Source organism: Tachyglossus aculeatus, chromosome X4 (assembly GCF_015852505.1).
Source record: "Tachyglossus aculeatus isolate mTacAcu1 chromosome X4, mTacAcu1.pri, whole genome shotgun sequence".
In the NCBI taxonomy this organism is placed as follows: domain Eukaryota; kingdom Metazoa; phylum Chordata; class Mammalia; order Monotremata; family Tachyglossidae; genus Tachyglossus; species Tachyglossus aculeatus.
Window position 1 is genome coordinate 59,147,754 of NC_052098.1, and position 19,117 is coordinate 59,166,870.

A 19,117-nucleotide genomic window follows, 5' to 3' on the forward strand; every position below is an offset into this window, starting at 1 on the left:
TCAGTAAATACGATTGAATTGAACTTCCAGGCCTGTGCTCTCTCCACTAAGTCACACTGTAGATCTCAGTACTATGACAACTCAGTCTTCTTTAGTTTTTTGTTTTTTTCTTGCATGGGGCCAACAAATACCGTTATTATCATTATCTCTACTGCAAAGAACAACTTAAGCGCTTGCCCCACTGGTGATAGGACAGATCTTGCCCCTCTTGACTGTGGGCAGCGGAAGGGGCCGGAAAAAGGGCCATACTGTATCTTCACGGACACCGTGTGCCCGACGTTCTCTTTGGGAGACTCCCGCTTGTAGTCGCAGCTCCATCTTTGAACGGAAGGGCAGTCTTCAAAGAGCCAGACCCCCTGTGCATAAGCTATCCCCTATTAGTAAGTTTTGAAAGCTTCATGCATTAAATGGTACCCTACTGGTTTGGAAGAATGAAAGTTGAACTTACTATAGTGTTTAAACACCGAGGAGGGTAGACCTCATCTTGTGCTTGTTCGTGCACATATTACATTGTTTTTGTTTTTTTTTTTTCTGTCCTATGATCATATTGATTTTTAGAAGTCCCACGATGTTTGTTTTTAATTCAGTCAGTTGGGCTCTATGTTCATGACTACCTAACTAGTAGAAGAGCTATTTGCTGCTCCGAGCCCTGCTATCGGGCCAGGTGAAAGAGTGAAAATAATCACTGTGGTATTTGTTAGGTGCTTACCATGTGCCGGGCACCGTTCGCAGCGCTGGGGTGGATGGATACAAGGAAATTGGGTTGGATACAGTCCCTGTCCCACGTAGGGCTCACAGTCTCAATCCCCATTTTACAGATGAGGTAACTGAGGCACAGAGAAGTGAAGTGACTTGCCCAAGGTCACACAGCAGACAGGTGGCGGAGCTGGGATCAGAACCTATGACCTTCAGATTCCTAGGCCCGTGCTCTATCCCGTATGCCATGCTGTATGTCGTATTTGAGTGCTTACCGTGTGCAGAGCTTGGGACAGAGTAAATAATAAACAGACACATTCCCTGCCCACAATGAGCTTACAGTCTAGAGGGGGAGATAGATAGTAATACAAGTAAATAAATTAGAGATATGTACATAAGCGGTGTAGGGCTGCGAGGGAAGCGGGCGACCTGGATTCTAGTCCCAGCTCTGCAAGAAGGGGAACGTCTGCTGAGGCTCTACTCTCAAAATAAAAAAATAAAAAACGGTGACTTGGTGAAGTAAGATACGAAGGTTGGTAGAGTTAGGCTACATAATAGAGAACCCTGAGGCTCCCAGGCTGAAGTTGTATTCTGATCCATTAGGTTACTGGTGGCCCACTTTAAAGGAAGTGGGCCTCCTCCCCATCCCCCCCGCCTTACCTCCTTCCCCTCCCCACAGCACCTGTATATATGTATATATGTTTGTATGTATTTATTACTCTATTTTATTTGTACATATTTATTCTATTTATTTTATTTTGTTAATATGTTTTGTTCTCTGTCTCCCCCTTCTAGACTGTGAGCCCACTGTTGGGTAGGGACCGTCTCTATATGTTGCCAACTTGTACTTCCCAAGCGCTTAGTAAGGTGCTCTGCACACAGTAAGCGCTCAATAAATACGATTGAATGAATTGGCGATGGTTCCCAAGCATAGAACCACTACTGTGTTCCAGGAGGTGGATCATTCTCAGCAGGATTACTGAAGGAGGTCCGGTTAACATGGGGAGTTAAGACCAAAGTGGCTCCCGAGGTAACACCCTTCTGGGTTACGGCACTAAGGCACAGCATCATCACTGTCTGTGGTCACTTCAGCTGCAGATAGATCTTTCATGTAAAGAAAAACCTGGGCCTGCATGTAACACTGTTCTTCCCCCCCACAGCTTGCTTGTTGCACTCTTGGGACCCCCAAGGCCCAAAGAGGTCTAAGGGGTGCTGTGCTAATCACTATGATCGATTCTTTTGTGTCTTGAGGTCTCAGGATCCAGGCTCCTCCTTTGGGTTTTTGTTTGGTTTTTTTTTTTTTTAGTGGTGTTCATTAAGCACTTATTGGGGACCAAGCGCTAGGGGCTTTGGAGTCAGAGGTCATGGGTTCAAATCCTGGCTCTGCCAATTGTCAGCTATGTGACTTTGGGCAAGTCATTTAACTTCTCTGTGCCTCAGTTACCTCATCTGGAAAATGGGGATGAAGACTGTGAACCCCCCGTGGGACAACCTGATCACCTTGTAACCTCCCCAGCACTTAGAACAGTGCTTTGTACATAGTAAGCACTTAATAAATGCCATTATTATTATTATCCAAGATAGTTGGACACAGTCTTTGTCCCAGAAGGGACTCTCAGTCTAAAGCAGAGGGAATCTCCCATTAACCTGCCTTATGGGAGGCTCCACTTTTTCTGTAAGAACAGGAAATAAGTTGCTCAGTTTTCTTCAAGGAAGGTCTTTTTCAGTTCAAGTAAAAAAAGTACCCTTTGTTTGGGACTACTTAGTGCTATAGTCTTTGCTAGGATTTTCTCGAGTGCCACTTAATTAGAGGGACACAATTGTCTCTAGCTTTAGATGGGCCAGTAGTATCTATTGAGCGCTTACTTTGTGAAAGTACGGTGTATCAGCGTTGTTAGACATGTTCCCTGTGCGCGCTCCCCCCCACCGCCGTGAGCTTACAGCCTGGAGGAGGAGACAGACATGAATATAAATAAACAGCTTACAGATAGGTACATAAGTGCTCTGGGGCTGAGCGTGGGGTGAATACCAATGCCTAAAGGGTACAGGTCCAAGTACAGAGATGACACAGAAGCGAAAGGGAGTCAGGGAGTCGTGGGAAAGAAGGCTGAATCAGAACAGGCAGCACGGAGGAGAAGCAGCGTGGCTCAGTGGAAAGAGCCCGGGCTTTGGAGTCAGAGGTCAGGGGTTCAAGTCCCGGCTCCACCACTTGTCAGCTGTGTGACTTTGGGCAAGTCACTTAATTTCTCTGGGCCTCAGTTACCTCATCTGTAAAATGGGAATTAAGACTGTGAGCCCCCCGTGGGACACCCTGATCACCTTGTAACCTTCTCAGCGCTTAGCACAGTGCTTTGCACACAGTAAGCACTTAATAAATGCCATTATTATTATTATTATAACAGGCCCCCTGGAGGAGATGTGACCTTAATAAGACTTTGAAGGTGGTCTGGCCTATATGGAGGGGGAGGGAGTTCCAGGTCAGAGGTCATGGGAAAGGGTGCAGTGGTGAGATAGATTGGGACATGGCGGGCAAACTGGTGCTGGAGGAGTGAAGAGTGCAGGTTGGGCTGTAGAAATAGATCAGTGAGGACGGAGGGGGCAAGCTGAGTGCTTTAAAATCCATTTGAAGGAGTTTCTGTTTGCTCAGTCGTGATGCAGAAGTGGACCACTCAGCCGATGGCGTTTATTGAGCACTTACAATGTGCAGCACATTGTTGTAAGCGGTTGGGAGAGTATAACATAATGGAGTTGGCAGACATGTTCTCTGCCCACAGCAAGCTTAAAGTCTAGAAGATGGGCAACCACGGGATGTTCTTGAGTAGTGGGGAGACGTGGACCGAACAGTTTTTCAAACAGACGATCCGGGCAGCGGAGTGATGTATGGACTGAAGTGGGGAGAGAGAGGAGGCAGGGAAGTCAGCGAAGAGGCAGATTCAGTAGTCAAGGTGAGATAGGATAAGTGCTTAGATCAGTGTTGTAGCGGTTTGGGTGGAGCGGAAAAGGAATTTTAACCATGCTGTGAAGATAGAACCGCCAGGTTTTGAAGCAGCGTGGCGTAGTGGATAGGGCACGGGCCTGGAGGTCGGAAGGCCTGGGTTCTAATTCTGGCTCCGCCGCTTGTCTGCTGCGTGACCATGGACAAGTCACTTCACTTCTTTGTACTTGTTGCCTCATCAGTAAAATGGGAATTAAGACTTTGAGCCCCATTTGGGACAGGGTCTGTGTCCAACCCAGTCACCTTGTATCTCCCCCAGCAAGTGGAGTGCCTGGCGCATAGTAAGTGCTTACCAAATCCTGCAGTTATCATTATTAGTATTATTATAATTAAAAGATCTGGTGACAGATCGAGGTGTGGGTTGTATGAGAGAGATGAGTTGAGGACCACTCCAAGATTATGGGCTTCTGAGAAAAGGAGGATAGTGATATTGTCTACAGTGATGGGAAAGTCAGAGAGAGGACAGGATTTAGTTGGGAAGATAAGTTCAGTTTTAGACCTGTTTAGTTTGAGGTGTCGGCTGGACATCCAAGTAGAGATGTCCTGAAGGCAGGAGAAAATGTGAGAGTGCAGAGGAGAGTGGTCAGGGCTGGAGATGTAGATTTGGGAATCATCCCCATAGAGATGGTATTTGAATCCATGGGAGTCAGTGAGTTTTCCAAGGGAGTAGGGTAGATGGAGACCAGAAGGGGCCCCAGAACTGAGCCCTGAGGGACCCCCACTGTCAGAAGGTGGGAGACAGAGGAGGAGCCTGCAGAAAGACTGGGAAGAAGCGGTCAGAGAGAGAGGAGGAGAAGCAGGAGAAGATAGTGTCAGTGAAGCCAAGGTCAGATAATGTTTCCAGGAGAAGGGAATGGTTGACAGTGTCGAAGGCAGTTGAGAGGTCGAGGAGGGTTAAGGTGGAGTAGAGGCCATTGGATTTGGCCAGAAGAAGGTCTTTGGTGAACTTAGAGCGGGCTATGTCTGTGGAGCGGAGGCGGTCAGGCTGTGCTTTCTGTCTGTGAGCAGTTGTCATGTCAGAATGGTATCGTTGCCACCCTTAAGATTATTTCCTAATTTTTCTTTCTCTCTTCTCAATTAGTTACCTGGATCCCCTTTATTCGCAAGTACTGCTCTTATGTAGAGACCACCAGTTTTGTGGGTAAGTAGATCTGCATGAATAAAGGCTTTAAAAGGGTTACGCGTCTAGGAATAGCCATATGATTCTTTTGAAAGAGTTCTTTCTTTTTGATTGCTTTAGTTTCAGTATGCAACTATGCAAAAATATTCAGCTGTCGACCACAAAGCATCCTGGTTTCTGTCCACCACCTTTCATTCATTCATTCGATCCGTATTTATTGAGCGCTTACTGTGTGCAGAGCACTGTACTAAGCGCTTGGGAAAGTAGAATACAACAATAAAGAGTGACAATCCCTGCCCACAATGAACTCACAGTCTAGAGGCGGGGAGACAGGCATCAATGCAGGTAGACATCAATAGAAATAAATGAAATGACAGATCTATACATGTGCTGTGGGGCTGGGAGGGGGGGGAAGAGCAATGGGAGCACGTCAGGGCAACGCAGAAGGGAGTAAGAGATGAGGAAAAGTGGGGCTTAGTCTGGGAAGGCCTCTTGGAGGAGACGTACCTTCAGTAAGGCTTTGAAGGGAGGGAGAGTTATTGGTGGATTTGAGGAGAGAGGGTGTTCCAGGCCAGAGGTAGGACGTGGGCTAGGGTTCGGCAGCGAGACGGGCGAGATGGAGGCACAGGGAGAAGGTTAGCACCAGAAGAGCGATATGTGTGGGCTGGGTTGTAGAAGGAGAGAAGCAAGGTGAGGTAGGAGGAGGCAATGCGATGGAGTGCTTTAAAGCCAGTGGTGAGGAGGGGGATTTTTGAGAAAGGGGGTGACATGTTCTGAATGTTTTTGTATAAAGATAATATGGGCAGAGGACCATCCCCCCCCCCCCTTCTACTAGGTGGGAAGTTATATCCAGGTGTTTAATATTTACAGCTTAGGCTTGTTGTGGGCAGGGAACGTTTTTCCAACTCTGTTGTATTCTCCCAAGTGCTTGGAACAGTGCTCTGCACACAGTAAACGCTCAATAAGTACCATTGATGATGGTGACAGTTTTCCAAGCCTCTCAGTCATAGGTGCCAACTTTTCCTTGTGAAGGTTGGGGGTGGGATTTGGCAGAGAGTTTCCAGTACTCTACCAGTCTTGACTATGGGAGGGAGAGTCAAGCAGAGGCATAACAATTCCATTCCTGACTTGGGCAGTGGGTAGGGAGTGGAAGGCATTCTGGTACAAACTCACCTGTGCTGGGCAGCAGCGGCCTGGGAGAAAGTCGAGGGCAGAGACTCTAGTTTACTGCACGGAAGAAGGCAATGGTAAACCACTTCTGCATTTTGACCAAGAAAACTCTGTGGATACACTATCAGAATGTAGTGGAGGTGGGGATGGAGGTGGGGCATTCTGGGCGAGATGCGTCCGCGGCGTTGCTATGGGTTGGAGACGACTCGATGGCATAAGACAAAACACAGTCAAGGATGTCTTCCAAATTCTCATGGAAAACTCCTGATTTGCAAAACGTTAACAAACACCCTTCTCTTCTGATGAGAGTTTGATGAAACCGTTTGCTGAAATGTCACTGGGGTGAATTTAGGAAGGTGCAAGTATGTTTTGTAACTATTCAAGTCCTTAATGTCTCTGTGCCTCCAGTTACCTTATCTGTAAAATGGGGATTAAAACTGTGGGATGTGGACTGTGTCCAACCTGATTATCCTGTTATAATAATAATAATAATAATAATAATGATGGCATTTGTTAAGCACTTACTATGTGCAAAGCACTGTTCTAAGCACTGGGGGGGATACAAGGTAATCAGGTTGTCCCATGTGGGAACCCCCATATTGACAGTCTTAATCCCTATTTTACAGATGAGGCAACTGAGGCTCAGAGAAGTTAAGTGACTTGCCCAAAGTCACACAGCTGACAAGTTGGCAGAGCTGGGATTAGAACCCATGACCTCTGACTCCAAAGCCCGGGCTCTTTCCACTGAGCCACGCTGCTTCTCATTATCTAACCGGTTGTTATCTAACCCGGTACTCAGTACAGTGCCTAGCACATAGTAAGCGCATAATAAATACCATAAAAAGTTAAACATTTTTGTGACTTTATAATCGTTTTATATATCGCTGAGCATAATAAGAACGAGACTGCATAATCATCAGGAAACTACTGTGAAATTCGTGTCTATAGGTACTTTTTAGGAGTATAGTTTAGGCTTATCAAGGTCTACTCAAAGGAGACTTTAAGCCCCATCTGCTTTGTAATTTTACTCTGGTGACCTGCTTTTATGCTTCCGATACCCATCATGAGCTGCCTAAATACTCACATTACATTACATTGTCTTCTACAGCACCAGAGCTAATCTCTTTCGAAGATGTTTGGTGGCTATGAGAACATAGAAGCATACGAAAATGATCTGTACCGTGAAGAGTCATCCAGTGAACTGAGTGTAGACAGTGAAGTGGAATTTCAGCTCTATAGCCAAGTACATTATGCACAGGATCTTGGGGAAAGCAGCAGGGAGAACCATACCGAAGAAAAAAGTTCTGGGAATTCTGAGTCAGTTGGCCCTGTTAAAGGAAATCAAAACAACCTAATCATCCTTTCAGACACCGACGTCATCCAAATTTCAGATGGGCCGGAGGTCATCACTGTGTCCGATGATGAAGATAGTGTTTATACATGTAAAAGAAAGAATGCGGAAAAAACGGCTCAGGTGTTGGAAGGGCCAGATGATTCCACTGCCGATATTGTTGCACACAGTAGCCTCCGTTCTACTGCGGCCACCATCAAGGCTTCCAAAACGGGCAAGTTTGCCGATGAGAAGTCCGAGTCGGGGGAGAGATCACGGCTGATCCAAGAGGTTCTGTTGGTAGGGGACAGTTCCGATACCGAAGAGGAGTGCTCGGCCTCGGAAAGCGGAGACAGTGATAATGTAGAAAGCTGGATGCTTCTGGGATGTGAAGTGGATGACAATGATGACAACATTCTTCTCAACCTTGTGGGTTGTGAAACCCCTGTCAGCGAAGGTCAGTACTACATTTGCCTTTTTGAGAAGTAATCTCACGTCAGTCACAAAGAAGGAGCACCGACTCTGGAAATGTTCATTTACCGTGTTGAGGGCCAATTGCATCAGTGTGTCGTTTTTTCCCCCTCATTTGGTTGGAGGGCGTGGGATGGGGTCACACGTAAAATAAGACCTGTGGATGCTTGATGGGAGGTTTTGGGGGGAAAACCTCACTTATTCTTTCCCTTATGAAATCTAGTATCAAAAGTGAGATAAGTAATGTGGAAGTGTTTTGGAAAATAGAGCTATACAAATTCAGGGTATTCTAAGAGAATTTTATTATTAATCAATTGTGTTCATTGAGCGCTTATTGAGTGCAGAGCACTGTACTAAGTGCTTGGGAGGATGTTTGAAAATCTCCCTTGTTTGATCTTGACCTTTTTCTATGGGACTAGTAGTGCAGAAAACGGGTAGCCATGTTGGGTCTGTTGGTTTTCCATCCTTTTCCAACTATGCAATGCTTTCGTTCTTAATTTTTTTAGTCAGTCTTGAATTTCGGTTCTCTATTAGTAGTGGGGATGGAGGTTGGAAACAGTAAATTATCTGCGTTAGTATAACAAAGATCAAAATACGTAGGTTATGTCCTTTGCATAGTGCTCTGAGGTAGGAAGAGAAAGGTGCTATGTCAGCACAAGATACTTCCATATTACTTTGGATTTATGTGTTGTGGTATAAGAATTATCCCATAATGTAGCAAATTGGGAAATGGGAAAGTTTGAGGAATCCATGAAAATTTTCTCTTGCTTTAAAGAATTTCCAATTTGGATGAAGACAATGATGCATTTTCCTTTTTTGGGAGATAATTTAGAAATCTACAATTTCAGTACACTCAGTTCTCCTGTAATATTGGCTTTATATTCTTAATGACGCTCGTGTTAAATATGCGCACCTTTGACTGCTTCATCTATGTACATAACCATGTATGTACATAACCAAGAAGCAGCGTGGCTCAGTGGAAAGAGCACGGGCTTTGGAGTCAGAGATCATGGGTTCAAATCCCAGCTCCGCCAATTGTCAGTTGTGTGACTTTGGGCAAGTCACTTAACTTCTCTGGGCCTCAGTTACCTCATCTGTAAAATGGGAATGAAGACAGTGGGACAACCTGATCACCTTGTAACCTCCCCATCGCTTAGAACAGAGCTTTGCACATAGTAAGCGCTTAATAAATGCCATCATTATCATTATTTATTATTTCCAATCTGCTCAGGGGCACACCCAGCAAATCCTGGCTTAGTCCAAGTTTCCTTTTCACACACACCCCCAACCTCCAACCTTCAAAGGTTGTATCTCCTCCAAGAGGCCTTCCCTGATTAAGCTCATTTTTCCCCAGCTTCCTCTCCCTTCTTCTGTTTCATCTGTGCACTTGGACCTGTGACCTTTGGGCATTTGATATCTGCCCCACCTTCAGTCCCACAACACTTCTGTACATAGCTATAAATTACATATTTTAAATTATATTAATGTCTGTCTCTCCCTGCCCCCAGCTGTAAGCTCGTGGACAGGAAACAGGTCTACTAATTCTGTTGTACTCTGCCAAGTGCTTAGTACAGTTGGGAAGCGACATGGCATAATGGATAGAGAATGGGCCTGGGATTCAGAAGGTCATGGGTTCCAGTCCTGGCTCTGCCACTTGTCTGCTGTGTGACCTTGGGCAACTCACTTCACGTCTCTGTGCCCCAGTTACCTCTTCTGTTAAATGGGGATTGAGACTGTGAGCCCCATGTGAGACAGGGGCTGCATCCAACCTGATTTGCTTGTATCCACCCCAGCGCTTAGTACAGTGTGTGGCACATGGTAAGCTCTTAACAGATACTGCAATCATTATTAATTGTTATTATTGGTAGTAGTATTCCGCACTCAGTAAATACCATTGTTCTTGAAAACTCTGGCGTTAAGGAAAGCTGCTTTGCATTACCGGGCCTGCCATGCATGTGTGCCCAGCTGCTTCTCCAACACTGCATCATATTCTAGCCAAATAGTTGTGTGTCGCTGGAACAATGTTCCCTAATTCTGCCATCTTATATGTAGTGAAAATATGAGTCATTCATTATTTGTTGAGTGCACTGTACTAAGAACTTGGGAGAGCACAATATAACAATAAGCCAACACATTCCTGCCCATAACAAGCTTCCAGTCATAGCTTGTCAGTTATGGCAAGCCTATTATGCCTCAAATTGACAAGTGCAAAACCCCGAAAGTGTCTTATTGAAAAGGGACTATATCCTGAATTTTAACTGTAGTAATGTAGCCTTAAATAATATTGCACTTTATTATGTCTCACCATTTACAAATGTTTAAATTTGCTGTTCGTAGGCTATATCTTGGGCTGTCTCCGAGTTTTACTGTTTAGAATAGTATTGTGATGTTGCAGGTGAATTGATTCACATTTTCCTAGGATGTCTTATTTCAGATTTCCATTTTGGATTCTAACTTATGTAAATACAGTTATGTTACTTTTGTATCTTTGCAGATACGTTTTGCTCCTCTGAACTTCACTGTTATCAATAAAGATTTTAGGCAAAACTACACCTACATCATTTCACTAGGCAACTTCAGCGGTTGATTTTCTGACCGTTTACCACAACTTTATGCTTTAAGACTTGGGGTTTTCATATTTAGTTAAAAGTCAGTGGTACTTTCTTATCAACTGCCTACTAAATTCTAAATATGTATAATCTACTGCTATGGTTCTGTTTCTTTAATGTGCCATGGTGTCCACAGTTCAATTCATCTGATTTGGTTTTCCTTCCAAAAGATAGTATTCCCTTCCTCTAAATGATCTGACATTTCTTGCTCGAGGGCATCGTTTGGAAGTAGTGGTGACTCCAAAGTTTGAATGGCATTCCGGGTGTTCATGAAAGTACTGACTAGTGCCTTGAATCAGGATGTCTTTGGTTAATCTAGAAATGCTGGAGAATGGCACTAGAGAACGGAGCATATAAGGTCTTTTATATTGTCATTTCATTGAGGTAGCAACACTAACTCCTCTGTAATTTGTCAACTTCTCTTAGTTCACAGCACACTAGCTAGCATGCACACAGGGGTGTTCAATAAATACTTATGAAAAACTGCTAAACTTTGCCTAGGGCAGAACAAAAAAAAAAACATACAATAAATGTAACATGTTTTAAATGGATCAAAAACTTTCTAATTAGGCCAAACACGTTTTTTGGGGTTTTTTTTGTTTTGTTTATAAAAAAAGGAAGAAAATCATTCAAAACTGTGGAGTGATAATGGTCCTTTCTCCATCTCATGTTTCTTGTCCATACTGTTGCCAAATTGAAACTCTTTCTTCTGGCTTTGAATTATCCTCAGGGAATGGAGGTCTATTTGTCAAAAAAAAAGTAGAGGTATCCTTTGTTCCAGCTAGATGTCTTTATAATGTGTAAGATATATGTGACTTTACTGTTGAGCTTGGTGTGTCTCTAAAAGGTGTTAGTTAAAAAAAAAAATCAGCCCAGAAAAAATTGAGACCTGGTGGGAGGGTGAGATTTCCCAATAATATTGATCTTGGAGATTAGATCTGGGGGCCTCTGAACAGTCCTCTGGTTACTTTGTGAAAACAAAATACCTCCCTCAATCAAATCAGTCAGTGGTATTTATTCAGTACTTACGGTGTGCAGAGCACTGTATTAAGTGCTTGGGAGAGTACAGTATAATAGAATTGGTGTTGTTATTATTATGGTATTTGTTAAGCGCTTACTATGTGCCAAGCACTGTTATCAGGTTGTCCCACGTGGGGCTCTCAATCTTAATCCCTATTTTACAGATGGAGTAACTGAGACACAGAGAAGTTAAGTGACTTGCCCAAGGTCACACACCAGACGGGTGGCAGAGCTGGGATTGGAACCCACGTGCTCTGACTCCCAAGCCTTTGCTCTTGCCACTAGGCCATGCTGCTTCTCAGTAGACACGTTCCCTGACCTCCATTTATTTTAACCTAGTTTAGGGGTTTACCGCCCGGCTCTTGACTATTTTATGAAGCCCCATACTATAAAAGCACTAGTCTGGACAGTTTTAGTGTAAAATAAAACTGGTTTGAGTTATTTGGAAAATAACTAAAGGCTAATTAGGTGTATGAAGTATTTTTCAGAAAGCTTATATTGATAATTCCACATACATGAGAATCTGATCCTGACTCCACCCCTTGTCTGCTGTGTGACCTTTGGTAAATCACTTCTCCGTGCCTCAGTTGCCTCATCTGTAAAATGGGGATTAAGACCGTGAGCCCAGTGTGGGACAGGGACTGTCCAACCTTTATTGGTTTGTATCTCCCCCAGCGCTTAGTGCAGTGCCTGGCACATAGTAAGCATGTAACAAATACCACAATTATTATTATTATTATTTAGAGTATGTAAAATGACTCTTGAAATCTATCACGTATTGTTTAAAATGTCACTCTATTTGTATTAGTCACTCTAATTTGAGCCCCATAACAAGCATCACTTTACTCCTTTTGGAAATGAATTCATGTGTGATTTTTTTTTTCATCTTGGAAAATGAAAAATACAAAGAATTCCTGAAGATGTGGAAAGGTTTACTGATGCCCCAGATTCATTAACTGCAAGGTGAAAAAGATGGTGGCAGACTAATTTTGTACAAGGTCACAGTCATACCTGAGGGGTGTGTAAGTCTGTGCTCTAAGCACACCCAGCTACATCGAGAAGGCATGTGATTTGTCTCAACTTGTGCTTTTTTCCCTCCCTTTCATTAGTTTTTGTTAATGCCTTAAACTTACTTAAGGATAGAGGGAGTTTTTGTGTGCCTGAATTAGTCAAACAGCATACACCCTGGAGCTGTCATAAGCTGTGGGAATCCTCCCTCCTCCCCCTTACTAGATACAGCACATACATATGGATATTTTGATTAAAAGGGGTGAAAACGTTAATCTTCTTTACCGTATAATGCGGATGCACTTGAATCTCTTGATTATTTAAAAAATTAATAAAACTAGTAAAGTTTCTTAGGAAATCTCAAAACATCTAGACTCAGTATACCTGCAACCTCAACAGTCCCCTTTTATTCGTACGGCATTTTCCTGTCTATTGTGGACCTTTGCTCTAATTTAAATTTCCCATGGCTTTAGGTTGCAGACTAGGTTTTCTGCAAGGTTGCCCATGCTTACATGGTCATATATCCTGGGTGACTTTTCTACTTTTTTTTCCCCTTTTTGCTATTTTGCTGATTGCAAATAGAGCAGTCCCGTTTCTCCCCCCACCCCCCCGCATTCCGTCGCCTTGGTCTGATCTTTGTTCCCTATTCCATCTAGTTTGGTGTTTTACAGATTGGGAAGAATTCTTGTATTGTACTTAGGACTGTGGAGACTGCTGGGAAAACCAATTTTGTTCATAGTTTTGTCTTTAAATACAACAATGGCGATTGAATTTTTTAGCCATTGTGAAGCAAAAGGAAATATGTTCGCTATCTGTATGAAATCGATGAAGGCCCAGGAATATTCCTTTTCATGATGTCTTTCCTGTTGGAACAGAGTGATGCTCTGTGGTTTAATGAGGCTAAATACAGGAAGATCTAATTAGTAGTAGTAGTTGTAAACCTCATGCTTAAAAGTTACTACTTTTTCCAAAGCAAAAATTATTAAAATTGGACATGTGAATTGGGAAGCTTCTCTTTCGTAAATGTCTTTATTTGTGATGCGGGGATCTTTGTTTTGCACTAACTTTGGATTCCCACATAAAGAAAAAGGAACTTTTCAAATCCGAAAAATTTTATAAAGCCCTTTATTTGAATTACCTGTGACAGGTTCTGTGGTATTATGAGCCTTGAACTATGTTAAACTTTCTGAGTTCAGTCTGGCGAACTAGAATTATCATATTAGTGAGAGGTTGTAGGCTTATAGGCTTATCAATTCACTTCCATCCATGTTCATATTTTGGTCATGGTATTAATGTAACTAGTTTAGATTTGTGTTCATGCCTTTTGTGCCCCAAGACAGGGAAGGTGGCATTAAGAGACTAGCAGTATGCAGTCACATTTTGTACTCAAGGTGCTTCTTTTAAAACAAACAATTATGGGTGATCCACTTTGAAGTTTATAGAACTAAGAATGAAAGGGTTTGTTCCGTTTGTAAACTCGACACACTAGACAAGTCTCTTTTTCCACATGAGAACAAAAAAACCACTTAAATAGCTAACTTTCTAGAATTCTGGTACGTTGCAATACTCCCCAGGCCTAGTAAGGCACAAAAAGACAGTTTAGATTGGGATTTATCGAAACATTGGTGGAGGATATAAAAAGTGCTTTTTTTCTGATATAGTGAAATATTCTTGGGCATCAGTATAATTGCAGAATTCCAGATTCTGTCAGGCTTTCACTGACAGTTTTTTCAATATGAGCTTAATGCTTCAGTATTTGGAAGTAAGACATTAATGAATTTGCCGAATGTCTACCCCAGGTGTTAAACAGAATATACCTCCTCTTTGTTTAATTCTCTACTTCTGAGCGGCACCAGTTTCAAATTCATTCATTCAGTCGTATTTATCGAGTGCTTACTGTGTGCAGAGCACTCAAATATTTCAGGCCTTATGTTTTAATGCCATAACTGATCAAAGAGCAGTTTCTCCTGGGTGGTCAAGAAACTGTGGTCATTTAATTATTTGGCCACCTCCTTTAAGTAGTTTTATCCACTTCTTTCTTAGCATGCCATCTCTACTGCCATTTCCTAAATATGCAGACTACATGTGGTGCTGTAAAACATTTTATTTAAATAAAAAAGAACAGCACAGTACTACATATTACCCTCATAACACAGTTTTACGTTTGCAGCCTGTAAAATTATTTTGAATTTGTATATTGATTAGCTTGCAACAGTCTTCAGCCTATCACTCTGGAGGGCATCATTCCTTGAGAATGACAAAACACTTAAATTATTTTCCTATATTTCATTCATAAAAGTGTCTACTATTTGTGTATAGTGAAACAGTGTATTATAGAGTCCTCCATTTGAAGGAGGAATTCTCTTGGAATGGGACATCTCTTCGACTGTGTTGACACTGGAATATTTACAGTTCATATTTTAAAATTTAAATAGGGAAAATTTTTATTGTTTGCCTTTTTGAGAGGAGAGTATTGTTAGCACTGTACAGTGAAAAAATGTATAAAATAACTGTGGCTTCAGGCTGTTTAAAAAGTTCATGGATCGCCTTAGGTCAATTGTTCGAAAAAGTGAGGTAGGATTGCCAGATGCCTTTTTCAGTCTGTATTCACGATTCCGTCTGAGCCTGGAAACACAGGGATTTTTGGGGGGAGGGCGGTGGGGGGCGGAGGGGAGGGGGCCATGACTTCTTTAAAAGCCTGAAATACTTAGGTTACTTTTTCAGAGCCACTGTGTAATACTTTTAGGGGTATATTTCTTTCTTATTTTAGAGACCGCTGTGAAGGTAAGCCAGTAAGGTTTCAGGTTTGATGAGATTATATTGCATATCCTAAAAACGGTTTCACTTCAGGGCCCTTTCACTTGATAACAATGGCGAGCTCGGAATAAGTGTCTTGAAATGAGGCTGTTTGCTCAATTTCACGCAACTCTCTTACTAAGACAGTCTTTTTACAAGAGAATGCAGCCTCCAAAAATTTTGTCAGCTGACGGGCAAAGATTTCTATTATTTTTAGAGCCTTTCAGTAAAGATGAGCAACAGTACTGATTTACTTCAACAGGTTTGTCAAGCCTTGAATGATAGATTTAAGAAATTTTGATCCTTTTGGAAGAGACCAAAATTCATTCATGTTATTTGTCCTTTGGTGACTTTTAAACCTCTCCAAATTAGAACCATGTCTTGAGGCTATTTAATTGCTGCTGAGGTTTAATTGAGTTATGTGTACAATGTAGCCAAGGCCTTGTGACTGTGTTGCTTGTCTGATTTTAATGTTTACATGCCAACATGTGTTGATAAAATTATAAGAAGAAAAAAAATAAAAAAGATTAGTTAAGGTCTATAAGTAGTGTTGAAATTGGAGTGATAGAATATGAAGAACAAATTTCACGAGAAGACTTTACAGTAAAGGCAGTTAATTTCCGCTATGAGATGTTGGAGGTTATTTTTTCTTGAAATATTTCTAGGTCCAAATGTGCCTCAGGTTTAGACTGGAAATTTTCCCCGTTTAGTATTTTACATTATAGTCAGGATGAGTAGAAGGTAGCGGATTTGGATGCTCAGATTTCAGTATTTAAAAATACATAAAAATTAACTAGCTTTTTTTAGCTGCCACAACTTGAAGCACGTATAGAAAAAACAAACTAATAATGGGTTTTATTCACCATTTAAATGTCAGACCATTGAAATTAGCAATGAGTGTTTTCTTGTAAAAATGTCTTTTGAGTAAAAACATCAGCAGTTAGTCGAGGTACACTTGCTATGTGCTTGTCAGTCTAAATAGTGAAGCAGGTATGTAAGACTTTGTGGAACATCATGTTCAGCACTGGAACTTTATTATCAAAATACATAGAGTTCTTAAAAGGAGTGGTAAAGAATGGGGGGGGGGAAGGATACATTGTTTGCCCTTTTTGAAAAGTTTATTTCCATCATTTTGACTTTGACTTTTTTTTCTTTTGAAGCGTCTTTAAGTCACAAAGCAAAACTATGTTTCTGTAAAAGGAAGCTCAGATCCAAGGTTTTTTTCTTATTAAATCGCTAGAGTCAACCATTGTTTGATAGGGGGATACTGATTTGTTTGTTTTTTGGTTTTTAAACATGTAACATGAGTGGCTCTATTTAGTGCTTATTGCACCTACTACTTTATTTTTCTTTTGTTCATGGGACCTATTTTAATTTTTGTTGCTTTCCAACAGCCTTCTATAAGAAGTATGCATTACTATGCCCTAATACGTTTAATTCACTGTTGAAGAGTTCTCCACCAGTTGAAAGTAAAGATGATTTTTTTTTCCTTCCTGTTTTCTTCTGTGGTGAGCAGTATGGTATAAGGGAATGCACTTAAATATACTTGATATTTACCTGTATGGGTAAAGAAGACTAGCAATTGTGTAAGGCTAGCCCACCCCTTCTGGAGCAGTTGAAAATGGACCTCAGAAGACTCAAAGGAATTCTTTTAACTCCTAGCAAGGCCACGAGGTCAATGTCAGATTTAGTCATGCTGTTATTTTAGCCCAGTCGTCCAGAGAGATGGCTGAAAAGTGAGTCTTTTATTTCTTTTTTTGTGTGGTTATTAACAGGATTAAATGTAAGCCATTGTGTACTTAGTACCAATTAGTTTCTCATCTGAGAGGTTCATTATGATTTTTTGTCAGTGTTCATCTTGCAATTTTATTATTGTTTGATCAGTCTCAAGAGAACGAGTGAAGTTTTCGAATGGGACCTGTACTCTAACATCTCCTATTCTGCCTCATTCAGATTATATTTTCCACGAGTCTACAGTTGCAAATGTGAAAAACCTGATCCACAAATGGCACCCCACGTAAAATTTGACGCAATTCCAACTTCAGCAGTACAGAGTTTAGATCCTTGCGTGCCCTTATTCGCTGTGGTCTGTGTTCCCTGTCCCCACAGCTTTGGGAGCACAAAACCTTGGCTGTTTTTATTGCCCTTTTTTATAAAAACTTGAGTTTTGTGGAGGCAACAGTTTAAGCAGCCCCTTTCTAGTGTCACTTTAATGTTGAAAAGTTAATGAATTTCAGTTTTCATGACTCTCAGGAAAACAGTTCAACTTAAACATTAGTTAATGGGCTGAAAAAGTATACATGAGATTAATAGTTTAAAAAACAGTGTGGTGTTTGAAGAAGCCTGGAGTTTAAAAGGAAGGTTAAAAGTAAGTGGCATTCTTCGTACTACTGTGAATAAGAAGAAAGGCAAAATTGTGGGAATAAAGAGAAGTATTGGTCTTAACTTTTAATTATTGTCATGGGGTTTGGTGATTTCAATAGGAAGCAAGAAATCCAAGGAGACACATTCAAAATATCCAGGCAGTCACTCATTCATACGTTTTTTTTTGAGATGCTGTGTGTACAAATGTATTACACCCACATGTAATACATGCTTGCACCTATGTTGACACATTACCTCCGAATCTGGCTTAAACTGTACACGTCTGAGCACCAGCATTCCTTAATGTGATAAGAGTTTTAAGACCCTGGAAGTGGGTGGCCTGTTTAAGGGTATTCATGAATTGATGCAGTTTTCTTGTGTGTGACATCAACTTTTTGGAAATACTATTAAGAAGAACGTATGCCTTCCTGAAGTAGTTTTTTGTTTCATGTCAACATTTTTGTTAAGTTTAGACTACTTTGGGAACAGACATAAATATTCCAGATTTTCTGATGAGGTACTAAGTAATGTATAGACTATTCAGTCTTGATCATTAGATCATCAGTCTGTATTGAATTTATTGCTTAATGCTAATGTTGTTTTGGGTGTCATTAAATCTGCTTAGAGAAGGTAACATTTTGTGGGCAATACTTGGATCTTCAGTGCTTGTTTTTCAAGTCTTCAACGTTAGTATCTGCAATGACTGCATTCGGTTCATAGTGTACTGCGTTCAGTACCTGGGTATTGCATTGTTCAGAGTGGGAGCTTAATAAATATTGTTAGGGTTTTTGGGGTTTTTTTGGAGAACTATAACTTTGCCCAGTTTGGGGCGAATTCATGCTTTATGAAGATATGTGGGTTTTTTTGTTAGTTTAAAAACTGAGATATGGAAAGTACTTGAAATGTCATTGTGAAAAACGATACATTTTGTCAAATAATGGGAAAATAACCACTTTACTAAAAGTGCCTTCCAGTCTTGTTTTTAGATAAAATGAACTCTAAAGAGTAGTTTGGCCTTGCCTGGCAAAGCTTCAATGAACAGCAAGTGAATTAACAGCTTCATATTGCAAGATAATTTGTATATTAGGAATCCATAAATTGTGCGCTTTTTTTAAGGGTGCACAATTTAGCAACTAGATATCCACAGACGAGTGTAGGAAAAAAATGCATAGGAAAGTATTTCAAATGTTATGGCTTCATAATCTGGGTTTTGTCACCAAAACTTAAAAGTCCATATTCTTGACCCCTGTTGTCTAGTCCTGTGAATTAAAAGGGAGCTCATCAGGTGGAGAAGTAATATGAAAGGGGAAGTGAGAATCTGGCATTTTGAGTGTTCTAAGTTCCAAAACTAGTGCAAGTTTGATCCCCAAAATGAAGGAATTACTTTGGTATCTATTGGGAATGCCCATCATTATAGTCTATATTTTAAAGTCAACTGGCTAATAAACTTGTTCCTATCTGATCATTTTAACTGCAGGAATTCTCCTGTATTTTAAAAGTGAGTAGTAGATTCTTGGTGGTATTTAGTTTCTTATATA

The 19,117-nt window shown here is 41.3% G+C and overlaps 1 protein-coding gene across 2 annotated transcripts in view; it reads left to right on the plus strand.

Moving 5' to 3' along the window:
- ZCCHC7 (zinc finger CCHC-type containing 7) overlaps nucleotides 1-19,117 on the plus strand; it is a 206,699-nt gene that overhangs the window by 14,109 nt on the left and 173,473 nt on the right. For both annotated transcript variants that reach the window (XM_038769645.1, XM_038769646.1), the window contains exons 3-4: nucleotides 4,773-4,832; nucleotides 7,090-7,768. In XM_038769645.1, the coding sequence (XP_038625573.1) occupies nucleotides 7,114-7,768 (655 nt within the window). In that variant the 5' untranslated portion in view covers nucleotides 4,773-4,832; nucleotides 7,090-7,113. The remainder of the gene's footprint in view (nucleotides 1-4,772; nucleotides 4,833-7,089; nucleotides 7,769-19,117) is intronic.